We start from the raw sequence: 26,999 nt of genomic DNA on the forward strand, positions 1-26,999 counted from the left end.
AGTCAAACCATCTCTAATTGCACTTCATGGTGTATTCATTTCCCATTTTTGTAATTCACTAAATAGTAGTAAATTAAATACTAGAACCCACATCATTTTCCTCAAACCATTATCTAAACAAAGTATCGAGCACATGCAGTAGGAATAAGAAACAAGAAACCAAGGCAACAAGGAATGAGAAGACATTCAAAAACCATTCGCCTCCTTCACTTGTAACTCCCATTTTAATGTATGTTATGACCCATTTAACACCACTTATAACATTCATCTTCATCACCTACATATCCTGCACCTATATGCTCGAAAATATCAAGAGAAACCAGCTGACAATCGTGTAAGAACAACACAAGAACAAGAAAGAAAATCCAACTCCGATTCCACCGCTCGTCTTCGTCGTATTGATTTGTTTTGTGTCAAAACAAATTCCAAGCATGTATATATCATTCCTTTGCTCTGCAATCAAGTTATATTAGCTATTTTAAATCAGTATATGATCATAAATCTAGTGACAAACGCATTTTGACAGCAAAATAACTCTCGAAAAATCTGTACAGCACCTTGACCTTTGATTGTGCTTCACGGTTGCTGTATTTTTATTGGTTTCAGGAGTCGTTTCGTTTCCAGACACCCAAGGCTGCTTCTAAGCATAATTTAGAATGTGTTATAGTGCTTTTGGTTCAATTGTTTTGGTCCATACACTCAAGAACAAAGAAATGACAGCAAGTTCTTCATAAGTGCAGAATTGAATCACGTTTTTCTCTCTTGGTTGGTTAAGGAGTGAGTTCAAATCATGGCTGTCCTAGGGACTCTAGCCATGGTTAGAACCCTTCCTTATCGTGTCTAGGACGTGACCAAAGTGTCCTTTCAAAGCTTAGTTCGTGGTTCCATCAGATTTTAAAACAGCAACACAAACATCACTCGAAAATTTCTGTTTCTGGTTTGTGTGATTAACTTCAGTTTTGAGGTGTTGGGATGGGCTGTGGTTGGCTTGTAGCCCATAGCCATGGTCCATACAACACTCCATCATGTCTAGATCGAGCCATGGTCAATCAAATGGCCACTGGAACGACACAAGACAATAGAACAATTCGATACATCTCATTGCACAGGATTGAGTTCTCAGTTGGTATGTTTCGATGTCCTAGGAATTTGCTTGGGTTGTGTTTGGCTTTTAGCCCTTAGCCATGGTCCAAGCCATACCTTAGGTTGTTGGTAAGTGTCCTTGGGCAGTGGTTCAAGCCATTGGTCATTAAATTTCAGAGTTCACCTCAAAAACACACAAGTTGCTACTGCTGTAATTTGACAGCAACTTGCTGTTCAGTTTAAGTGCTTGATTGAGTTCTTGGTTGGCTTTTAGACCATGGCCTTGGACTGGACAGTACCTCAATGAGTTAGGAAAGTCATGTTTTTGGCTGTTTGTGATTTGGTCGAGTTTAGAGGTCGTACGAGAATTTACGGTGAAAGGTGCCAAAATGACTCTCGAAAGAGCGTTTTATGTTTTTGGATTCCTTTCACCAATTTTCGTGTTTTACAGTCATTATGCATATTTTTCAGTATGTTTGGGGTAATTTAATCATGCTTAAATGTCGGTTTAATGTTGGTTCGGGTTGGTACGAAGCCATGATTAAAAATAATCATGGTTAAATGTCGGTTTAATATTGGTTCGGGTTGGTACGAAGCCATGATTAAAAATCAAGTTATTGGTTCTATTCGTCTCATTTTTGGTTATATTGTTAAATTTTTGTCAAGTTAAGATTTATTGCATGTGTCACATATTAGAATTAAGTCGCAGCAAGCCTGGGAACGATCCAACTCATCCGGTAAAAATAAGGTTATAATTATATTACGTGCATAAAATTATAAAATGTTTATTTTTGAGATATATGCGATATGTCTTATGGCCACCTCACGTTTATGGGTTTGGAAGTCGGTAGGCGCAACCGAGGACCTCTCCGCCCGGTGACTTACGACCAGTTTATGATTATGTATGGATACGGACATCCAGTCCAAGGGCTGTGATTGATCTCTACCGCCCAGTATACTGTGGTTTAGTCTGATCAGGCGCTCACGTTATGTTATGGGCCACTTGCTTAGAAACATTATCTCTACCAGAAAATTTTGATATGATATAACAGAGCTCTATTGAGCAAAGCTTTTACGTATGATTTTCAGATATGCACGTAGATATAATTATTCATGATACGATTTTCACCATACGCTTTACGATACTTTAATTTTTACGTTGCATGCGATTTTATGATATATTTACTTGTTATTCACGATATATACATGTTGAGTCTTTAGACTCACTAGACTTAATTGTTGTAGGTATTGATGAGGTCGAGACCGCGGGCGGAGACCAGTGAGCGATCTTTGGACAGCAGCAGTAAACCCGAGGACCTCATGATTTAATTTATGCACATTTTATCATTCAAACTCGATTTTAACATGTTGGATTATTTTTAAATTGTTGTTTGAAATACAATGTTGACTTTCGCTGTTATTTTAAAGTTAAAATTATTTACATGTTTATTTTATAAATTGGGCAAGTTATTTATTTATTTAGAAAAATTTTAAAAATTCCGAAAAATTATGAATACGAAATACGGGCTTTTACAGTTGGTATCAGAGCCTATGATCTTGTAAAGGGTTGTACTACTACTGCTCTGGAGAAGCTCATGAAGTCACGTCTTCGGTCTGTAAGTTTTACGATTATGCATTTATTTTAAAGCCTGAAATAATTTCCCATCATGATTGCGTGAGAGATTTTATGTCAAGATTACGATTATGCATTATTTATTTAAATTTAAAGAAATAGTGGAATTATGCATGTTGGTTACGTATGGGTTATAATTATGGAACAGCATGCCTCCTAGACGCATTATTGATCGCACGGGAGGTGACGAACATCGTCATTTGGACGAGGAGAGAGATTTACCACCACCCCTTCCACCAGACATGAATGCCCAGATGCTAGCTGGGATGACTCAGTTCTTCGCACAGTTTGCGGGGAACAATGCAGTGGGAGCCAGACAGACGGGGCCGGAGGCTATCTATGAGCGGTTCATGAAGATGCGACCGAAGGAATTCTTAGGGACGTCAGATCCTATGGCTGCCGAGGGCTGGATTAAGTCCCTCGAGGTTATCTTTGAGTTTATGGGGCTTGAAGATGGAGATGGGGTTCGATGTGCGACCTATCTGTTCGGAGGAGACGCTCGCTTATGGTGGGAAGGAGCATCAGTGGCTTTGGATTTGACTACTTTGAGCTGGGCGCGCTTCACAGAGGTACTCTACTCTAAATATTTTACTGAAGAGGTGCGTTCGAGATTGACCACGGAGTTCATGACCCTGAGGCAGGGAGACTTGACTGTTACGGAGTTCATCCGTAAGTTTGAGAGGGGATGTCATTTTGTACCCCTAATTGCTAACGATGCTGGAGCCAAATTGAGGCATTTTGTGAATAGTCTACGGCCGATCTTACGCCGTGATGTTAGGGTGGCTGGCCCTACTACCTATGATGTTGCTGTTTCCAGAGCTCTAGCGGCAGAGCAGGATCAGAATGATATTGAGCGCGATCGCCAGGGTAAACGACCATTTCAGGCACCACATCGTCCTCCTCAACAGCAGCATCAGCATAATAGACCTTTCCACGGTCCACCCAGGAACAGAGGGCCGCAGCAGCAACAGCAACAGCAAGGACGAGCAGTTCCGAGGACAGTGGAGTACCCAGTCTGTGCCAAGTGCTCACGTCGTCATGCTGGGACTTGTATGTATGGTTCGGGAAAGTGTTACAAATGTGGGAGTACTGACCACATATTGAAGAATTGCCCTCAGAAGAATCTGCCCACCCAAGGCAGAGTTTTTGCTCTCCATGCTGCGGAGACTAACCCGGAGACGATGCTCATGACAGGTATCCTAAATCCTTAAGTTGTATTTGAAGTTTAATGTTTTGGGTTAAGATTTTGAACTTAGAATTTATGATAGGATTGCATGATCTAATCAGTGTTAGCTACGAGAATTTAGGTTAGAAGAACTTTGACCTTTGCATGTCTATAAGCATAGTTCTTGTAAAACTATTGGGTTTAGCACGATATTCCAATCTTTCAAGGAGAATCTTTATAGCCGGTTCAGCTACGAAAGCCTTGATAGATTCAGGGGCTACCCACTCATTCATTTCAGAAACCTTTGCAAATTCTCTCAAGATCAAGACAATTGGGCTAGTGGGATACTATCGGAAGTTTATTCGGGGATTCTCCTCCATCGCAGTTCCACTTACATCATTGACGAAGAAGAATGTTAAGTATGTGTGGAGTGAGGAATGTCAGAAGAGCTTCGATACATTGAAGCAAGCTCTTATTTCAGCGCCAGTGTTGGCCATGCCTTCAGGACCCGGAGATTTTGTTCTGTATACCGATGCTTCGAAACTTGGGTTAGGCGCAGTATTGATGCAGCATGGGAAGGTGATAGCATATGCTTCTCGTCAATTGAAGATTCATGAGAAGAATTATCCTACCCATGATCTAGAGTTGGCAGCCGTAGTATTTGCATTGAAGATTTGGAGGCATTATTTGTACGGAGAGAAGTGCCAGATCTTTACCGACCACAAAAGTCTCAAATACTTCTTTACACAGAAAGAGTTGAATATGCGACAGAGGCGTTGGTTGGAGCTAGTGAAGGACTATGACTGTGACATTAGCTATCATCTTGGCAAAGCTAATGTAGTTGCGGATGCGTTGAGCAGGAAAGTCGCAGGGATGGCTCATTTGGTGGTTTCGAGACCTCTTCAGTTTGAGATGCAGAGGTTTGATCTAGAGACATATCCTCGAGGTAGAGTTCCTCGACTATCTACTTTGACGATTCAGTCTTCTCTTCTAGACCGTATTCGCAGTGGACAGTTAGCAGACGAGGAGTTGGCTAAGTGGAAGCAGAGAGATGAAGCTAAGGGCAGTATCCTGTATACAGTCAGAGACGGTATTGTGAGATATCGAGACAGAATATGGGTTTCTAGCGGCGATTCTATACGAGGGGATATCTTATCTGAGGCCCATATGTCGTCGTACTCTATTCATCCTGGGAGTACGAAGATGTACAAAGACCTGCAGTTATTATATTGGTGGCCAGGGATGAAGAGGGATATCAGACGATTTGTGTCCGAGTGTCTGACGTGTCGGCTAGTGAAAGCGGAACATCAGAGACCAGCAGGTAAGCTCAAGCCTCTTCCTATTCCAGAATGGAAGTGGGAGAATGTCACCATAGACGTCGTTGTCGGTCTGCCGAAGTCAGTCAGAGGGTCGAATGCTATATGGGTGATCGTAGATCGTCTTACGAAATCAGCTCATTTCTTGCCTATTAAGACGACTTTCTCCATGATCCAGTATGCAGAGTTATATATCCGAGAGATCGTCGGACTTCATGGTATTCCCGTTTCTATAGTGTCTGACCGAGATCCTAGATTCACTTCATCATTTTGGAAGAGTCTACATTCAGCTATGGGTACGAAGTTGTTGTTTAGCACAGCTTTTCACCCACAGACAGATGGTCATTCCGAGAAAGTTATCCAGATTTTGGAGGATCTTCTTCGTGCATGTGTTCTTGATTTCTCCGGGAGTTGGGAATCAAAGCTACCGTTGGTGGAGTTTACCTATAACAACAGTTTCCAGTCGTTTATAGGTATGGCTCCATATGAAGCACTGTACGGTCGTAAGTGTAGATCGCCTATTCATTGGGATGAAGTAGGGGAGAGAGCAGAATTGGGTCCGGAGATTGTGCAGCAGGCTGCTGATGTAGTAGTCAAGATCCGTGATAGGATGAGGACTGCTCAGAGTAGACAGAAGAGTTATGCGGATCAGAGGAGGAGAGATCTGGAGTTTGCTGTTGGTGACCATGTTTTCGTGAAGATAGCACAGATGAAAGGTGTCATGCGGTTCGGGAAGAAAAGAAAGCTCAGTCCGAGATTCACTGGACCATTTGAAATCTTCGACAGAGTTGGGACATTAGCTTATCGTGTTGCTCTTCCGCCGAATCTGGCCGGAGAACACAACGTGTTCCACGTCTCTATGTTGAGAAAGTATATGGCGAATCCATCGCATGTCTTGAACTTTGAACCGTTACAGCTCACTCCGAACTTGTCTTATGAGGAAAGACCAATGCAAATCCTAGACAGCCAAGAGAAAAGGCTTCGGAACAAAATGGTCAAGCTAGTGAAAGTCAAGTGGCTCAATCATTTGGAGGAGGAAGCTACGTGGGAATCTGAGCCGGAGATGAGGAGTCGTTATCCCGAGTTATTCGTTAAGTCTTAATTTCGGGGACGAAATTCTTTTAAGGGGGGAAGAGTTGTAGAACCAAAAAATCAGATTACGTATAAGCCATGCATAATTGCTACTATTTAAATTAAAAATGAATATTTTATATAAATATGAAATGTTTTAATTATTTTATAAGTAGATGTTTATTTTTATCTTTTTAAGATAAATACGCGAGGTCGGACCGGAGTTTGGAGATTAGAGATAAGATTAATAATAAGAAAATATTCCTAAATTTAAATTAATATACAAAGAATAATTTAATTTAAAGAAAAAGAAGGTCTTTGGGATTTATTTAATTAATTAGAGTTAAGTTATTAAATAAAGTTCTTTAGGTTAATATTTAATTAAAGCTTAAATTTAAATATATAAACATATGTGGGTGAATTAATCTAGGTATAAAATATTCAAGAAATTAAATATAACATTTAAATACTTAAATTGTTAACCATGCAATGCCATACAAGAGTTCATTTTAAATTAAGGTGTAAATCCACTAAATTATAATAGATGTATTAAACCTCAAGCATTTAGAATACAAGATTTAAACAATAAAATACCATGCAAATTAGTAATAATAATTTTGGGACCAACATTTAAAATATTTCAAATGTTGGTAACTCTCAAGTCAAACCATCTCTAATTGCACTTCATGATGTATTCATTTCCCATTTTTGTAATTCATTAAATAGTAGTAAATTAAATACTAGAACCCACATCATTTTCCTCAAACCATTATCTAAACAAAGTATCGAGCATATGTAGTAGGAATAAGAAACAAGAAACCAAGGCAACAAGGAATGAGAAGACATTCAAAAACCATTCACCTCCTTCAGTTGTAACTCCCATTTTAATGTATGTTATGACCCATTTAACACCACTTATAACATTCATCTTCATCACCTACATATCCTGCACCTATATGCTCGAAAATATCAAGAGAAACCAGCTGACATAATCGTGTAAGAACAGCACAAGAACAAGAAAGAAAATCCAACTCCGATTCCGCCGCTCGTCTTCGTCGTATTGATTTGTTTTGTGTCAAAACAAATTCCAGGCATGTATATATCATTCCTTTTCTCTGCAATCAAGTTATATTAGCTATTTTAAATCAGTATATGATCATAAATCTAGTGACAAACGCATTTTGACAGCAAAATAACTCTCGAAAAATCTGTACAGCACCTTGACCTTTGATTGTGCTTCACGGTTGCTGTATTTTTATTGGTTTCAGGAATCGTTTCATTTCCAGACACCCAAGACTACTTCTAGGCATAATTTATAATGTGTTATAGTGCTTTTGGTTCAATTGTTTCGGTCCATACACTCAAGAACAAAGAAATGACAGCAAGTTCTTCATAAGTGCAGAATTGAATCACGTTTTTCTCTCTTGGTTGGTTAAGGAGTGAGTTCGTATCATGGCTGTCCTAGGGACTCTAGCCATGGTAAGAACCCTTCCTTATCGTGTCTAGGACCTGGCCAAAGTGTCCTTTCAAAGCTTAGTTCATGGTTCCATCATATTTTAAAACAGCAACACAAACATCACTCGAAAATTTCTGTTTCTGGTTTGTGTGATTAACTTCAGTTTTGAGGTGTTGGGATGGGCTGTGGTTGGCTTGTAGCCCATAGCCATGGTCCATACAACACTCCATCATGTCTAGATCGAGCCATGGCCAATCAAATGGCCACTGGAACGACACAAGACAATAAAACAATTCGATACATCTCATTGCACAGGATTGAGTTCTCGGTTGGTATGTTTCGGTGTCCTAGGTATTTGCTTGGGTTGTGGTTGGCTTTTAGCCCTTAGCCATGGTCCAAGCCATACCTTAGGATGTTTGTAAGAGTCCTTGGGCGGTGGTTCAAGCCATTGGTCATTAAATTTCAGAGTTCACCTCACAAACACACAAGTTGCTACTGCTGTAATTTGACAGCAACTTGTTGTTGGGTTTTAGTGCTTTTTTGAGTTCTTGGTTCACTTTTAGACCATGGCCTTGGACTGGACAGTACCTCAATGAGTTAGGAAAGTCATGTTTTTGGCCGTTCGGGATTTGGTCGAGTTTAGAGGTCGTACGAGAATTTACGGTGAAAGGTGCCAAAATGACTCTCGAAAGAGCGTTTTATGTTTTTGGATTCCTTTCACCCATTTTCGTGTTTTACAGTCATTATGCATATTTTTCAGTATGTTTGGGGTAATTTAATAATGATTAAAGTTATTGGTTCTATTCGTCTCGTTTTTGGTTCTATTGTTAAATTTTTGTCAAGTTAAGATTTATTGCATGTGTCACATATTAGAATTAAGTCGCAGCAAGCCTGGGAACGATCCAACTCATCCGGTAAAAATAAGGTTATAATTATATTACGTGCATAAAATTATAAAATGTTTATTTTTGATATATATGCGATATGTCTTGTGGCCACCTCACGTTTATGGGTTTGGAAGTCGGTAGGCGCAACCGAGGACCTCTCCGCCCGGTGACTTACGACCGGTTTATGATTATGTATGGGTACGGACATCCAGTCCAAGGGCTGTGATTGATCTCTACCGCCCAGTATACTGTGGTTTAGTCTGATCAGGCGCTCACGTTATGTTATGGGCCACTTGCTTAGAAACATTATCTCTACCAGAAAATTATGATATGATATGACAGAGCTCTATTGAGCAAAGTTTTTACGTATGATTTTCAGATATGCACGTAGATATAATTATTCATGATACGTTTTCACCATACGCTTTACGATACTTTAATTTTTACGTTGCATGCGATTTTATGATATATTTACTTGTTATTCACGATATATACATGTTGAGTCTTTAGACTCACTAGACTTGATTGTCGTAGGTATTGATGAGGTCGAGACCGCGGGCGGAGACCAGTGAGCGATCTTTGGACAACAGTAGTAAACCCGAGGACCTCATGATTTAATTTATGCACCTTTTATCATTCAAACTCTATTTTAACATGTTGGATTATTTTTAAATTGTTGTTTGAAATACAATGTTGAATTCCGCTGTTATTTTAAAGTTAAAATTATTTACATGTTTATTTTATAAATTGGGCAAGTTATTTATTTATTTAGAAAAATTTTAATAATTCCGAAAAATTATGAAAACGAAATACGGGCCTTTACAACCAGCGCTTCTACTTTTCCGCACTTATGATTTAAGTTTATGATTTATACTGTATATATTTTTAAGACTAATTATTTATGCTTTTTGAGTTGTTTTTGAGAGGATGATACTTTTGGCAATATTTAAATGATTGTTTTTAGGTTTGGTTAAACGTTTAACGATTTCATGTTTTGACGATTTTCTTTGACGTTTCAAATACTAGTTGGTTGTTTTATTTTAAAATGGTGAAAAATATTTTACATATTTAATTAAGTAGTTCGGTCGATTTTAATTGGGAAAAAAAAATTCTAGTACTTTTTAAGTAAAACGAATAGCAGACGTTTCATTACCCATCCATATCTCATATGGTGTCTTATCAACTGCCTTTGAATGAACATTGTTCAACAACAATGTCGCTGTCTCAAGTGCATATCCCCAAAAGGATGGCAGCAACTCTGTGAACCCCATCATAGACCAAACCATGTCAATCAAAGTCCGGTTACGACGCTCTGAAACACCATTCAACTGCGGTGTAGCAGGCGGAGTCCACTGCGAGAGAATCTCATTCTCCCTAAGATACTCTTGGAACTCGGCACTCAAGTACTCACCACCTCGATCCGATCGAAGTGACTTGATGCTTCGTCCCAACTGTTTCTCTACTTCACTTCTGAATTCTTTGAACCTTTCAAAGGCTTCAGATTTGTATTTCATCAAATACACATACCCATACCTCGAAAATTCATCGGTAAAGGTGATGAAGTAGGCATGTCCATGCTTAGTGGTAATGCTAAGCGGACCGCACACATTGGTATGGATCAAATCCAATAATCCTTTGGCTCGCTCCACATGGCCCTTAAAGAGAATTTTGGTCATCTTTCCTTTCATACAGGATTCACAAGTCGTGAGAGAATTAATATCAGACATATCAAACATGTCTACTCCCACTAGATTGTCCATCCTTCTTAAGGAAATATGTCCTAATCGAGCATGCCATAATTGTGCCAAATTTAGAATATCTTGTTTTCGTTTGTTTGTTGTTGTTATTGCTTGGACATTGTTTAGTTGAATATCTTTCAATTTTAAGTTCTAGAGATCGTTTTAAAGTTCTCCAGTACCAATTAAACATTCATTCTTGTAAATGTTGCAAACACCTTTGCTAAATAAACAAGAATATACATCTTTGTCAAACATAAAAATGGAAACAATGTTTTTAACCAAATCATGTACAAACAAAACATCTCTTAAAATTAAGTTAAAATCATTGTTCAAAAGCAAGTAAATATCTCCAATAGCCTTGGCAGCAACTCTTGGCCCATTTCCCATCCTCAAGAAGGTCTCAACTGCCTTTAGCCTTCTACTTCTTCCCATCACCTGCAAATCATTACAGAGATGTGAGCCACAGCCGGTATCTAATACCCAAGAAGTTGAATTGATTGAAATGTTTACTTCAATATAGAACATACCATTTCCAGAACCTTTTTGGGCAAGATATTCTCTGTAGTTACGCCTCCAATGTCCAAGCTTCTTGCAGTGATGACAGATATCAGCAGTCTTGTCAGCCTTTACTGGTATGGCTGTCCGAACGGGATTCGGAGCTTGCCTCTTCTAGAGCACATTCTTCTTGGAACGTTGGAAAGAACGCTTCTTTCCCTTCCCGTGTGGACCAGTATTCGTACCAAATGAATAACCCACATAAAGAACCGACTTCTCTTTCTTGATGGTGGACTCAAACGTAACAAGCATGTTCACCAACTCCTCCAGGGCAGGCTCTAGCTTGTTCATGTTGAAATTCACCACAAAAGGATCAAATGAGCTAGGCAGTGACAAGAGCAACACGTCGGTGGTCAACTCCGAAAGCAACGTAAGATCCATGCCAACGAGTTTGTCCACAAGCCCAATCATCTTTAGACCATGCTCATAGACCGAGGCCCCATCTCGCATGCATGAAGTGATCAGCTCCTTGACGGTAACATGCATAAGATGTCAAGTCTACTCACCAAAGAGCTCCTTGAGATGCAAATGAATGTCAGCAGCACTCTTTGCATCCTCAAAACGCTTCTACAGCTCATAATTCATAGAAGCCTGCATATAACACTTAGCTCGCAAGTCATGGTCACACCAATCCTTGTAAGTCTGCAATTCCTCAGGAGTGCATCTAGTCGGAGCCTCAATAGGGGGCGACTCAGTAAGTGTATATGCTATCCTTTCTGAATTAAGACTATTTTCAGGTTTCTTAGCCAGTTGAGGTAATTAGGTCCAGTTAAAACGTGTTTGTCGAGTATTACAAATAATGGGTTGCGAATCGAAGACATTGTCAAATTTGTACTGAAAAGTAAAAAACAGATAAATGTTATTGACTATTTTAAAATATTTAGTAAGATAAAAAGTATGGACTTTTACTTCATAAATTTTCGCTTCCACTGGTTTGACATTTTTCACTACCCTCTAGTGAAAACGGAAAGGTTCAACTCAGTAGGTACGTAAGGTTCAATTAGCAAATTATGTTCCCGAATAATATCAGCCTATCAGCCAATCATAATTCCTAAAATGTAGTTTCTAATTGCATCTCCATGCAACCCCTTACGTAAACTTTTGTCTCACGTTTGATTAGGATCCAATAATATGACGTCGTTCATCATTACATGTCAAGCCTTACCCATCGATATTGAACCTGAATGGACAGTCGCCATGATTTCCCTCAATAATATAAGCCGAAATCATGGAAGTTCCACAAGTTCACATCACCATGTCAATGGATGTCACAGCATTCCGGTGTCCAGGGCTCCCCCAATAATATGAGCCGAACCCTGAGCACGGGTAGTGTTCATCATGCACCTATTGTCGATGAAAGACATGGAAATTATAAACATCTTTATAATTCCCTTTTTCGGGCTTGATATTAATTTTGAATCTTATTAAAAATTAGGGTTTTTAATTTTGAAAGGTCTCATCATTAATTTTGTTTAAAAGCTCGTCATGTTTGATCGTATGTTTGCCGGATTCATGCAACTTTGTTATTAACATAATAATAACGCACATACTTGTTATTTATAATATATCATGCATATATATTATAAATAGTAAACTAAACAAGGATGATCAATCTCCCCAAAAACTAATGGCCCGTGTGAGCCAAACACGGGCCTAGGTCCAATCCTAGGGAATGCATGGGATAGCAAATGCACAATTACATAAGCCTCCAATATTTATATGTCTTCGATCTTCATAATCATCATGTCCACCATCTTCCAATCTTGATCTTCCACTATACTAATATTTACAAATAAATATCTATGACAAATAATGATACATCTCATGGGGTGGGAACGAACTATAAACCAAGCCCACTTATAAATTTATAATTATTACAATCATTCAACACAAAATATCCTAGCATACACCTAGCAAATTGGGCTTGGGCTTTTGATCATCCTTCATGCATAATATCACATACCATACACCATCAATTAATTATCACAATAATCAATTGATCCAATATTATATATCTTGCTCCAATCACAAAACCGCCACGATTATAAATTAAATCAACAAAGTAAACAAACTCCTTTGCCTACTTTATAATTAATTAATTTATACCGAATTTCTTTTATATCACAATTTACTATAAATAATTAAAGACCAACTTCAATTATTTATTTTATGAGAAACTATATACAAATTTTGTGAATTTAAACTTAAGGACCCAAGAAGACATTTTTCACCAAAAAACATTTTGGCTCATTTAAATTTAGAAATTATGTTAGCCATCTAATGACCAACAACTCAAGACCCATGACACTTTGATATTCCAAAACACTTTCGGAAACCATAGTAGTCATCGCCGTTGTCGGAGCTCCGTCGCCGGATTCCGGCCAACATGCACACAATTTTTATTTTTTTTAAGGGGGAGTTTCGCGCAGCCCCAAGGGCTGCCCTTGCTGCCCGAAATAGGCAGCCCCTCAGGTAGCCCAAGCTGCCCGAAATGGGCAGCAGCATGCTGCCCGAAATCCTCCCAAAACCGGCCTTGATTTGTTGCGACGAATTTCTCATGCGGTTAGAAATAGGTTCTCTATATAATATCTTGTATTTGCTAAGCAAAATAGTAACCTTAGCTCTGATTCTACTTGAAAGCAGATCTGGTGCCCGGATACGCAACGGAAGTTTCAAAACAAAATTTTTTACAAGAAAAAAAAATCGAGCACCCCTATATATAGTGTGTAGCAAATAACATAAAACACAAAAATGACATTCATAGTATGTTTAGTATTTTACCTATCAATCATAAATGATTGATGATGGCTCCAACTAAGTTTTAAACAACTTAGCTCTTGAAATATTGACAATCTACAAGCCTCCTATGAGCATTCTTGCTCAAAAATCAAGCCCACCACCAACAAATAAGATCCTAGTGAAAAATTAGAGGATTTTTCTTTTGAGAATGATGTGATATCCTCAACAATTGAAGAAGCAAAATTTTTGGAGAAAAAATGAAGAAAAATTTCGGCCAATGCTTTTGGAGAGAAGGGGGAGAAATTTTATTGGTTGTGGAAAAATTTAAAGTGTAAAGTTGCATGTGCATGCCATGATATTAACTTAAAAGTTGCCTCCAACCATTCACCTTCCAAGCATACAATTTGTTTGGGCTTGTAACAATTACAAGGCTCATTGACTTTTATTTAAATATCTCAAACACATTTGAGATCATTTAAACTTTACTTGATTTACTCAAGCCCACTAGTTAATAATTATTTCTAATTGGGCTCTACAAGGCCCAATGTTATTCAATTAATTCAACACTTGAATTAATTTAATTATTTGGAATCTGCTAGGTCCACTAGTGTTTAATTAATTCAACACTTGAATTTAATTTAATTTAGTCCATAATAATGTTTATGAAAATCATAATTTTCAAATACATTATTTATTTTGCCAACTTTTAATTTAGGAACACTTCCACAAATTAAAAGTCACATTCCCCATAATCCTCTTACAGAAGTCATATTTCTATTTTTGTTAGCGCTTATAAACTCCTTTATAATCCGTTCAACACATTGAACTATTTTTCTTTTCAACGGGATCTAGAAAACTAGTACTTGTGTGGCCCTCAATAGTTCAATGATACAACTAGCCGTGTGTTCACATCTCAATGTGATTCGGGACTAAACATGTCCTTATATGAGCATACCTCAGTTGCTCCATTCTTATTTATCAACTCCTTGATAATAAGAACGTCAGAACTCAAGTCTGAGAGTACCCAACCAATCATGTTAAACGCCTTGCAGCAACGCTTACATGATTCCTATGCATAAAATGATAGTGCCTGCAAGAAGCAATCTAACCCCTTCATCTCATATATCCCTACCGATTAGACAACTATTGGTATATCGAGAGCTGTCAAAGAATCGATACTATGTGTCATGTCGTAGTTGCATCGATGGTGTAATCCAAGAAACCCCTTTCTTAATTACCACCAACACTCTGATCCAAGATTTCAAACTACATACACATGAGATCACATAGGATATCCATACCTGAAGGTAAGTGGTGAATCCCCGACTACAACGCATCGAATCCTATATGTTTCAACAAAACATCCAACCTTGCCACCTGATGACCCCATGAGAGTTGGTAAATAAGTCAAAGTGCAATATTAGCATATAGAGTCTCAATGTTGTCCCGAGTCTATTATTTATATATTCAAGGACTTTATCTATGCAACAAGCATGTGTATACAGATAAAGATGTGCCAAAACAATAATTTAAAATTTTATTAAAATAAAGATTGTTTATACATAGAGTTTCAACATGAACCATCAGCCAATACTTGGCTCGACGGACACCTGCTCTAACACCATCATGAGAGGTACTTTAAGAATTTTCATGTTTTCTTTAAGAATTAATAATTTCCATACTTAACTGAAGAACACAATGATATAGGTTACTCACGAAAAACAAAAAAAACGGACCATGCATTGTAAATATCACCACAGAATGTCTCGCAAGGGTTACATCGGCTTGGAGGTTGAACTGGTGAGCTATAGAGCATTCTATTTGTAATTTTCATCAAGTTTTTCATGTTCTTAAGCTGATAAATTTTGGAATTGTAGAGAGATAAAAACATAATTGCTGAAGATAAAGAAGAAGAAATTGATAGATCGATGCTTTAGCGTAAAGCCCGGGAAGACAAATCTGGCAAATGTAGAGACATCGGAAGTCGCCGAAAAAATTTTAAATATTTAGTTTTATTCAATCTACATATTGCCTAGATAAATAAAAATGTGGTTTTTGGATTGATTTGTTATGTCTCTAATTGTAGGATGACTTGTTGGAAAAAAGTCAAATGAGAGTTCAAATCTTCTGGAATGAATAATGAGCTAACCACTGCCTCAGGAAGCAAAGAATGTCATGGAAGGGTTCGAGGCATGGGAGGGTTTGTAAAGCCTAAAGTCTTCTTTAAAACTCCAAGAAAGAAGAGGGAATCAGTCCCAAAAACTATGGTCGAAAACTTCAAAGAACAATTGGAAGAGACTAAGAGTTTAAAGGCAGAAGTGGAGAAATTGAAGGCTCAACTTGCTAGTGTTATGCCTATTATAAATTATCGAAATTCCGAGACTGCAGCATCAAACAAGTGCTCAGACACGAAAACGCAAAACTGCCAGATAAGATGTGGAAGAAGTTCATGAATGCGACACTTCAAATATGAAGGTTCTATGTTTATGGATTTCAAGCCAAATTTTTTTTTTCACGATCATATATTTATATATATAATATCTTATTGTTCTTAAAATGGAAAAAAATGTCACCTGGCTGTAAAACAACGTGAAAACGTGGTGGCGTATCGCACAATAATATCAGAAGGAGGTCCAAATATCATGATTCACCATGTTCAACTTGGGGAACAAAACTTCAAGGTATCTATTGATGTTGTCTTAGATGAAGAAGCAGAACTTCCAATCCCAATTAAGTCTGGACCAAGAATCATCAATGATGCAGTTGGAGCCATTGTTGGTTGGCCTAAAGAGTTGATAATTTTTCCAACAACACAAGTACTTTAAGTTTTCTCTTGATTTTGTGTTTCCAATTGTAATATATGTTTCTTGGACAATGGTTACTTTAGAATATTTCTATGAATATTCTAAATTGTAGAAGAATGGGAAACATCAATTATTTGCTCTTTCGGATGTTCCCGGTCAGTTCGACAAGTTCAAGGATATTCAAAAAACATTACCCATGGCATTCAAGTATATCTACTCGCATGATGTTAGATTGATGAATGAATCGGAGACCATATACATAGAGTTTGAGGGCACTATGTTTGGATGTCCTAAAAACATACGGTTGCTAAGAGAATATATCTTACGCTTTATGGAGATGAGAGAGATAGGCGCCAGACAAATTTTGGTTTACATGGGATATGATATGTCTAACTTACTATGTTTTTTTCATATTTAATATTTTATGTGGAACTTATCTATACTTTGAAACATTTATAACCAAGTTATGTAATATTTGAGTGTAGTCACCTCTACAAATATTTGAGAGAAGAAGACAGGGCTGATTATATTTCATTTGTGGATTCCGGAAGCATACCTACATGCCCAATTGGCAAATATGGTCATGACTTATCATGACATATTGCTGACCAGTTGGAAGCAGTGTGTAGAGACATCATCTACCTTATCCCATACAACACTGGGTAAGAGTACGTTTAGTTATTTATTGATTTTTATTACATACTAGTCAATGCTATATTTTCATTTTTGCAGATACCATTGGATCTTGACTATCATCAACGAAGATAAAAAAATGATATATTTATTGGACTCTACGGCTAACAGAAATCGAGACGATGCATGAAAAACTATAGTGACCATGTAAGTAGTAGATTATGTTGATTTTGAATGCATTCACTTATAAATATGAAAAAAAATTTACTTTTAAAAATATATTGTGGTCAAAATGTACAATGCCTCGAAGGGTATTTCTGAAAGGCCATGTTTTAAACAATTGACGGTATGAATTGTGCCTGTGTCTATGACATGAATGGATAGTTCTTATTATTTGAATTGTGATTGTTGCTTTAACTTTTCAATTCATTATATATAGGATACTAAAAAATAAAGTGGTTCTGTTGAATGTGGATATTGTGTGATGAGATACATGAAAGAGATAGTTGAATCTGAAAATCCAGAGTTGGAGAAGAAGGTAAGTTTCTTCTTTATGATATGCTCTAGTTTATTATTGAGATAAAATGCTGCCATTGGGATATGTGCACAAGAAATTTATATAATTATTAATTCTAGAATTTTTGCTATTAGAATTAATGGTTGGGATAATTTGTTTCCGTTGGAATATATATTCATATGGTAATATGCATTTTATGAAAATTGATATGTTGTTTGCCCTTTATTTTGAAGTGTGGAATCTCCTAAAAATTAAGCTGAAATATATCCTGAAACTGGCTCCGAATAATGCATTCTCATTTGTGGATATTGTCATTTTTTTGGATAAATGATCTTATTAATCTAATGCATCTTGCATTTTTTACATTTCAGTTTGTAGGATCAATCAAGAAGCAATATTACAATTAATCTCAATATGATGAAGTCAGAAGTGAATGGAGCAAATTCGTCTACTGTTATATAGGTGCTTAAATGGATCATGTGCGTCATTGTGAATTTTAGGATATACTTTTGGATATACACTTTTGGTTTTGTGGATATATTTTTGGGTTATACATACTTGTGGATACATTTTTGGGTTATACTTGTGGATTCGTGGATTTTCATCATTTTTAGATGGATAATTTATGAATCCAATGAATGTATTTTAAGTTATATATATGTGTGTGTGTATAGTGGTATTATCGTATATTAATTAAATTATTTTGATAAACTAAAAATTATGTTTGTACTTCACTACTTTATTAAACTACTGTGGTGATGATCAATAATTACTTCGTTAAATTAAAATTGTGTTGTAATAAAATATGATTATTTACTTAACACTTAACTAAATGATGAAGTAATAAAAGAAAATTAATTTCTCATATTAAAATTTTTTCGAAGTCAAAGAAAAAATGTACTTCACCACAACTTAATGATTGTGAAGTCGTTTTTTATTATTTAGTTCACTATAATACAAAAAAAAAAATGAAGTTTTTAAATCGACTACTTCGTCAATAAATTTAAATTGTGAAATAACAAAATACCAAATACTTCATCAAATAAAAATTATGCCGAAATTATGAAATATATTTACTTCATCATAGTTCCATAACAACGAAGTCGTTCGCATCAATTACTTCACCAAAATAAAAAAACCTGTAAAGTTATATAAAACACTTAATTCATCAATCAATGTAAACTATGAAGTTATAAATAAGCTATTACCTCTGCACGTTACGAAATCGATGAAGTAAACGACGTTGTTTTACTTCGGCATCGGTCTAATTCCGGACCGATTTTACCTCATTGAACCGGCAAAAACTTCGCTAATTTCGTGGATATGACTTTAGTTATAATGTGAAGTAAAATGATACCCTATTACTTCACGTTCGTCTATTTCGGCAATTATCTAACTATCACTTCATTGAATATGCGAAGTAAATCAAGAAAATTCTAATAGTGGCCCCAATGTCAATTAATACATATGCAGGGATACCAAATAAAAGGAAATTACCTGCAATGACTCTTTTGTTTTGCTCGTCAGCTTGCTCTTGGTCTAGGGCAAACACTTGCCCCTGGACTCGTGGGCTGTGTTGAGATCCTTGTGCTATCCCTCCACGACGGGAACCTTGAGCAGGAAAACATTTCTGTTGCACAGTGGTCTCATACTGTTTTCAACTATAAGAACCTATCATAGAAACTCCGTCTCCACTTGCATCCTCCAAGTTAGGGCAATCCTTCTTCATGTGACCGAAACCACCACAATCGAAACAAGCGCATATCACTCTTCGACAATTCTCCATCTAGTGATTACCTCCACATTGGACACATTGATGATTTTTCCTATCAAAACTATGAACCTCTCTAGAACTGGAAGAAGAAGAAGAAGAAGAAGATACAAGCTTCTTGAAAGACTAACCCCTCAGTCTCAACGAACTAGAACTTTTTCTAGCTTGCATAGCCTTCCTCCTAGCAATAATGATCTTGGCTTAACGACAACGATTAACTAATCCTTCGTACGAAGTCGGATCATCACAAAAAAAAAACCCGATAAAAAATCTCCTGGTTCAAACCATTCAAAAAATGAGAATATTTTGTTGCAAAATTCTCGCTGATGTGAGGCGCGTACAAAAACAGATCGATAAAATGATTTTGGTAATCCTCAATGCTTGAATCTCCTTGCATAATGTTCAACAGTTCCATCTCCTTCGCCTGAAGAAGAGCTGGCGGAAAGTGATGATTGATGAAGGCCTGACGGAAATGTTCCTAACGAATCCGTCCATGTTGCTGAACTAAAATGGCATAAACAGTTTCCACCATTTCCGAGATTTTCCTTGGATCATAAAATTGGATTCCTCCATCTTCTCAGCCTCATCATAATGCAGTACTCGAAAACACTGCTCCATGATATCGACCCAAGTTTCATCAAAATCAGCATTATTATCTTTTGTCAACAGTACGTTGGAGGTCCAATTTTCATGAAATTCATAATGTCGATGCGGTTCCTTGTCTTCTTTAATCATGATCTCGGTGACGCCTTCCGTCACGATCTCTACAACGATATTCTCGGTTAGCCTCATCGTCACTATAACAGTCATGTTTCACAATTCTGTGACTGCTTCCACCTCCTGACATCTAAAAGAAACCAAAAATCAACCTCTAAATCCTCATAACAAAATTACTAATGTCCCAAAAATTATTTGCATACTCTAATACCACTAAATGTAACGCTCTTACTCGAGCCACTACTAAACAGACTAATAAGCTTGCAAAATTTAAACTTAATAACAACAATAAACAGCGAAAACCAAATAACTTAATCAACTCTTAATCAGTATGTCATTCAAAATAAGAATTTAGGTCATTACAAAAATGTAGAGCTCATTGATGATCAACACATAATAGGCGTCGAGCTTGAAGATAATAAAAATATAGATATTTCAACACCATCAACAAAAAAAGAGATAAATAAACAACAAAAATATACAAGAATAGAAAGTCAGGAATATCTTTTTCAAAAAATGATTTTGAAATATTGTATTCATGGATATCATGAGTCATATTTGTCTTACCAGTGTTCCATTTCAAAATCTTCGACGTAAACATTTTCTTTTTAACAAATTGGTAACTAATACGACACAAGCAAAGTGATCCCACGTACCAAGCACATGTTTCTTAATATATTATTCAAAAACATTTATACGTTAACCTCATATTTCATTGTTTATTTGTCTCCACTCCACTAATCGACAACAAATACACGAATTTTTTTAAAGAAAACATCCCCACACGTTAGCCCATGTTTTGGAATGATCACAAAATTGTAAAAAGATTTATTCTATATAAACATTTCTTGAAAACTTGTATTTTTCCAATGCTTTCAAGTACTTCTTGGTGACAATGAAATAGATGCATCGATGGATTTTTCACTTTTTGTTTGTGTTTATGACACCGCATGTGATTAAAAAATTAAATAAAAAAGCATATATCATAAGATGAAATACGTTTGAACATAACAAAAATTCTTTCACAAAATAATCCATCTTTTTCCAGTTTATTGGTTTTGTAATAAAAAGTATATGGTTTTGTCACTTCTCCAACTATCTCTCCATTAGGCAGGATTTTAGTGGACCAAGCGCTTACTTGTTGAGGAGAAACTAATCCAATTCGTAGTTGTTGATGTTTATACCAATCGATCATAAAAGAAAAATTATGATTCATTCCGACTAAGCTTCCTTCCTATTCATATGGAAGTTTTTCTCAGATACAAGGAAATGATTCAGTTCCAGAGCTAAAGATCGTAGTTCTCGAACAAGCAATCGAAACGATTCCGGAGCATCTTCCGAATTCGGAATTGTTCCTCCAATGAAGGTCCTAGTGGCCTTCCTACTATTAAAAGAGCTTCTCTTTCTGTTGCCAGTCAGCCTGCACTATAAATATTGGCTAGCTCAGATAACCAAACTTCCGGGTTAGTGTTGTCCGAAGCCAGATGCAAGTATTTCTTTAGCTATATCCTTCGCTGATCAACAAGGTTCATGTCGCTTACTTATGCTTCCGCTCTATCCAAGTCAAGCCAAATTGTCTGGTTCCACCATAAAGGAAGAGAGAATCTGCTTCTACGGTACTTCATCAAAGATAGCGACTAACATTTAGAGATTTTACCAAAAAATTATCAAAACAAATACATTTTTTGAAAGTAAAAACAAACACACTTTTGACAAGATAATTGACATACAGAACCCCTCAAATATACACCTTAGGTTATAAAATCATCTTTTTTGCGAATCACACCATCTAAACACATGATTTGGCGCAATGCAACCTAAAAATGGATTTGAGCCTAAAAAAATTATAGATCTCTATCAAAATTAGTAGAACATTTTAGATTATACTTTTATTAACTTAAATTAAATAGGGAAACTTGTGTTTTTTTGTATCATATATGTTTACTTTTTCAATTTTGCTTGTCAATTCAAGTCTTTCTTTTTCCAACTTGACATTGATATTGATTAGGGATGTAAATGAACCGAACTGTTCGCGAGCTTTTTGGATCTCGGCTCGTTAAAAAGCTCGTTCGGGCTCGTTCGTTAAGCTTATCGAGCCGAGCCCGAGCCTTATTTTGGGCTCGACAATTTTGTGGAGCCGAGCTTGAGATTAATGATGTTCGGCTCGTTAGCTCGTGAACATGTTCGATAATAGGTTCGTGTGCTCAAAATTGAGCTCGGCTCGTGAACATGTTCGATAATAGGTTCGTGTGCTCAAAATTGAGCTCGGCTCGTTTAGCTGGCTCGTGAGCTCGAGCTGCTCGTGAACATGTTCGATAATAGGTTCGTGTGCTCAAAATTGAGCTCGGCTCGTTTAGCTGGCTCGTGAGCTCGAGCTCGGCTAGTTTAAGTGGTTCACGAGCTCGGGCTCGAGCTCGGCTCGTTTAGGTAGATCGTGAGCTCGAATTTGAGATAATTAATGAGTTATAATATTAAAATAATTATGTATGATAAATAATAATAAATTAAAAATTAAAAATTATATTAAAAATGTGAATGTTATGGCAATAATTCCTTATTCCCGTAACCTCATCCTCATCTATTCCAAATCCCAAACCCTATTCGGCTATTCCCGTAACCTCACCTATTCCCCCCGAATCCGCGCCTCCCGACCTCCGCCCGCCGTCGCCTAGGGTCGCCGGTCGTAGCCCAGGTCCGGTCGACCATTATCGAAGCAGAATCGGTAGATTTGAGCGTGTATAGGTAGCGAGACCCCTTTCCCGTCCACCTCTAAACCACGTACGATTCTCCGTTCTTCCGCCGGCGCCGAGTGCTGAAAATCCTTGTACCGTCTGGGTCGACTTTGATTGAGGCGTGAATCGAGAGTTTGGAGATCGTATAGGTCGCGAACCCTAGCTCTGATTCTGGTTTGGTTTCATCTCCAAATACATTGGGCAAAACAATTAGAGACAAAAGTTCAAAAGTTTCAGCCTCTCAGGTGTGTTTGAATATTGCTGCTACGGCAATGAATTTAGTCTACTTAAGAAACTCATATTTGTTGGATTGTTAATGCAATGATATAAATATCTGTTAATGCAATGATATAAATTAATTCTAGCGTATGCACTCTCACTCCGTAGAAATTAATTCTAGCGTATGTAGAGACAAAAGTTCAAAAGTTTCAATCTGTTATTGCTGCTACGGCAATGAATCTAGCGTATGCACTCTCACTCCTACTTAATTCTACATATGATTATACGTATATAATCTTATTATTTAAAAATATTATGGTTTGAAATTAATTATACTTTAAAGTAAATATATAAAAAAAATTAAAATATTTTAATATAATAAACTGAATATCAGACATCAAAGGCAACCGACTAGATATCTAATGTCGCCGCATAGAAGAAACCTTAGCATTGTGAGGTCCAAAAATACAAGGCCACGTACGTGATACATTATATAGTATCATATTATAATATGATATGGTCCAAAATTATATAGGCCCACGTAATTCATTATATTATATATATATATATAATATTCATTTATTCAAAATTCTAAAGTGTATCTTACAGAAATTACAATGTTATAATGTTGATAAGGCTGAAACTTATACTTATAAGTTTCAGCCTCTCAGGTTTGTCGGATTGGTTGAATGCAATATTATGAGTACTGTAATATGTTGGTACTAATTAATGTATTTATTGTTGTTCTTCAGCTCCAAACATGTCGACTCCAAACACATCATCTGCTCAAGAATCATGCACAACTCCTGTTGTGGGAGGAGTTCAACCAAGTGCAAATGATACCAATGAAACTTCTCAAAGCAAGGCTGTGGTTGAACTTGATAATATTCAAGATGAAGGTGATAATCCATATGCCCCGAAGAAAAGGAAACGCACATCTCCTCTATGGATTGATTTTAAAGAGATTATTCTTTCAGATGGGTTGATAAATGCTGAATGTATTCATTGCAAACATCGAATGACATATACTAAGTCTGGTCCTACATCACATTTACTTAGGCATAGCAGAAGTTGTATAAGGAAGCGGATGAACGAGAAAGGACAAAAAAATATAAGTATAAGCACAACCATGTCGGAGTCAGAATCTGTTAATGCAGTGCAGAATTTCAGATACGATCAAGCGAAGATCAGGGAGATTGTCTCTCACATGATTATTGTTCATGAATTGCCATTCGTCTTTGCAGAGTATGAATTGTTCAACTTACTGATGAAGAATTCTAGTCCACGTTATCAAAAAATCAGTCGTGCCACTGCCAAGAAAGATTGTATTACTTCTTATGAAATAGAGAAGAAAAAATTAGTGGCAGAATTAAAGGACATAAATAGGGTCAGTGTGACTACGGATTTATGGAGGTCTGATCAGAAAATTTCATATATGGTTGTCACTTGTCATTATGTGGACTCCAGTTGGAATTTGCAAAAGCGGAATTTGAATTTTTGTGATGTCCCCCCACCTCATACAGGTATAGTTGTTTGTGATGTGTTGAATAAGTATTTGGTTGAATGGGGAATTGAAAACAAGGTGTGGACAATCACAGTTGATAATGCTACATACAATGATGTAGCTATTCGGATGTTGAAAGAGAATCTCTCTTATAAAAACAATCTTCCTCTCGGTGGAAAATTGTCTCATGTGAGATGTTGTGCGCATATCTTGAATCTTTTGGTACAAGATGGGCTTTCGGAGATACAAAATATTATTTCCAATGTGCGTGAGAGTATGAAACACATATCTGCCTCAGAGTTTCGTCTTAATATTTTCAGTGATATTGCAAAACAGTTGCAATTATCTTCAAAGAAACTAGTAATGGATTGTTGCACTAGGTGGAATGCAACATATTGCATGTTGTCTACTGCTCTAGAGTTCAAGGACGTCTTCCCAAGATATCAACAAAGGGATCCTACTTATAACACTTTGCCAAGTGAGGAGGATTGGGAGAAAGTCCGTGTAGTTTGTTCTTTTCTTCAAGAATTTAATGAAGTTACCCACATCATTTCAGGTAATAATATTAAACTTGAATCTTGTTTCTTAATAAAATTGTTTATTGTCTGAATATCTAATATAGTTATCTACATTTTTCAAGGTTCAGAATATCCAACTTCAAATTTGTTTCTACCTGAACTTTATAACATAAAGAGGTTGTTGAATAATACAAGTATGGGTGAAGGTAGTTTCATGAAAGATATGGTTAACAAAATGAAGACTAAATTTGACAAGTATTGGGGTCACTGTAACTTGTTAATTTCTATGGCAGCTGTATTAGATCCAAGGAATAAGATGAAGTTGATTGAATGGTGTTTTCCAGAAATCTATTCTTAAGTTGATGCAATTGAGAACATCGTTACAGTTCGTGAGACATTGCGTTTGTTGTATCGTGAATATGTTGATGCTCACAAAAATAATGTTGCTGAAAAGGATGTTTCAGGTGATGCTCAGAAAGAAAGTTCTAGTGTTTCAAGTATTGTTAGTGCAAAAGGAAAGGGTAAAGTGAGGACAGCATTTGCCAACTATATTAAGAATGTTGATGGTGTGGAGCAAGTGAAGTCTGAACTTGAAGTGTACTTTGAGGAAGGGGTTGTATTGTGTGAAGAAGATGATGAATTTGATGCATTGTCATGGTGGAAGATGAACAACTTAAAGTTTAGGATTTTGTCAAAGATGGCATGTGATGTACTATCAATTCCAATAACTTCTGTCGCTTCTGAATCGGCTTTCAGCGCTGGTGGTAGAGTTATTGATTCATATCGTGCCAATTTGGGAGTGGATACGGTTCAGATGTTGCTTTGTGCAGAAGATTGGTTACGTGCCCGGTACCAAGTCAAGAGAAAAGAAAATGTAAGTAAATTGATATTTAATTTAATTGTGTCTTTATTAGATATGTGTTATTTTCTATTAATTTAGGTTGGTTAATTCTAACATTTTGAATTTTTGTGCTTGTATGTAAAAGGAAAATTCTGGGCTTAAGGAGATTCATTTGAATTAAGATCATTACCATCGAATGTTTATCATTGAATTGGTGAAGTTTGTTTGTTTGTTTTAATTTAAATATCTTTTATGTTTTATCTTGTTGAATTCCTATTAGGTTGTTGAAGTTGGGTTCACGAGGGAGCGAGGCAAGAACAGCAAGCTCATTCATGCTCTGGTAATTCTTTTATGTTTTATCATGTTGAATTCCTATTAGGTTGTTGGGTTTAATTAAGTTGTTTTTTTCTTATTTGATCATTAGAAAAAAGAACCGATCCCAAAGAAACTTATTACTGTACCTTTAGCAATGTAAGTAGGAGGAATATTCAAAACGGGACTAATTCTAACACCATTGACATATGATCTGCTGGAACTCTTCTTCAAATAAGGCCTTTCTGCTGTATTGTAATAAGGGTAGTTTTGAATTGGAGATGAACGTAGATTTGAAGATTCTTTCATTGAATGCCGCTTCTGCATAACTTTGTGGTTTGGAGTTGGATTCGGAGCAGAAACGAGCCGAACCCGAGCCAGACTCATTAAACAAGATAAACGAGCCATTAACGAGCCGAGCTCGAGCCGAGCCCGAGCTTCATAACTTCCGAACGAGCCGAGCCCGAGCTTCAAACCAAAGGCTCGAGCCGAGTCCGAGCCGAGCAAATAGTTTAACGAGCCGAGCCCGAGCTTGATACTGTTCGGCTCGGCTCGACTCATTTACATTCTTAATATTGATAATACTACATCACACTTCGAACTAAAATTGTCAATAATCAAAATATACAAAACTAATTAGACTGAAATTTGATATCATATATAACCAAAATCACAAAGAAACAACACACAAAGACAAAAAAAATGCAATTTTAGCAATCAAATATGAGGGAAAAATTTCTAGTCTAGCGGCTTAAAAAACATACCAAGGTACGGTAAAATTAATTTT

General features: G+C 36.7%; 1 protein-coding gene and 2 long non-coding RNA genes across 5 annotated transcripts; all 3 read left to right on the plus strand.

Annotated features, from left to right (window-relative positions):
• Positions 1 to 16,143: 16,143 nt before the first annotated feature.
• On the plus strand, positions 16,144 to 18,191 carry LOC142550482 (uncharacterized). Of its 2 annotated transcripts, XR_012821390.1 has the most exons (5): positions 16,144 to 16,460; positions 16,934 to 17,110; positions 17,181 to 17,427; positions 17,521 to 17,619; positions 17,970 to 18,191. It is a non-coding gene; the product is annotated as an uncharacterized LOC142550482 (long non-coding RNA). The 2 variants fall into 2 exon arrangements; XR_012821389.1 differs by lacking the exon at positions 17,970 to 18,191 and having other exon boundaries at positions 17,521 to 17,809.
• Positions 18,192 to 22,095: 3,904 nt separating this feature from the next.
• On the plus strand, positions 22,096 to 22,623 carry LOC142550483 (uncharacterized). The gene is made up of 3 exons (XR_012821391.1): positions 22,096 to 22,280; positions 22,330 to 22,388; positions 22,430 to 22,623. It is a non-coding gene; the product is annotated as an uncharacterized LOC142550483 (long non-coding RNA).
• Positions 22,624 to 23,737: 1,114 nt separating this feature from the next.
• On the plus strand, positions 23,738 to 26,572 carry LOC142551084 (zinc finger BED domain-containing protein RICESLEEPER 2-like). 2 transcript variants are annotated; one of them, XR_012821476.1, is made up of 3 exons: positions 23,738 to 25,097; positions 25,182 to 25,933; positions 26,181 to 26,572. XR_012821476.1 is itself a non-coding variant. In XM_075660130.1 (2 exons), exons 1-2 carry the CDS (start codon positions 23,798 to 23,800, stop codon positions 25,415 to 25,417), a joined length of 1,536 nt encoding a protein of 511 aa, XP_075516245.1. In that variant the 5' UTR covers positions 23,738 to 23,797; the 3' UTR covers positions 25,418 to 26,572. The 2 variants fall into 2 exon arrangements, 1 of the variants encoding a protein (XP_075516245.1); XM_075660130.1 differs by having other exon boundaries at positions 25,182 to 26,572.
• The last annotated feature ends 427 nt before the right edge of the window (positions 26,573 to 26,999 follow it).

The sequence above is a fragment of the Primulina tabacum genome, chromosome 7 (genome assembly GCF_025594145.1).
Source record: "Primulina tabacum isolate GXHZ01 chromosome 7, ASM2559414v2, whole genome shotgun sequence".
NCBI lineage: Eukaryota > Viridiplantae > Streptophyta > Magnoliopsida > Lamiales > Gesneriaceae > Primulina > Primulina tabacum.

Bases quoted from the DNA above. Each gene is read 5' to 3' on its own strand.
- LOC142551084 (XM_075660130.1), top strand. From the start codon at position 23,798: ATGTCGACTCCAAACACATCATCTGCTCAAGAATCATGCACAACTCCT. The intron at 25,098-25,181 runs GTAATAATATTA...ACATTTTTCAAG, and splicing joins AGTTACCCACATCATTTCAG to GTTCAGAATATCCAACTTCA.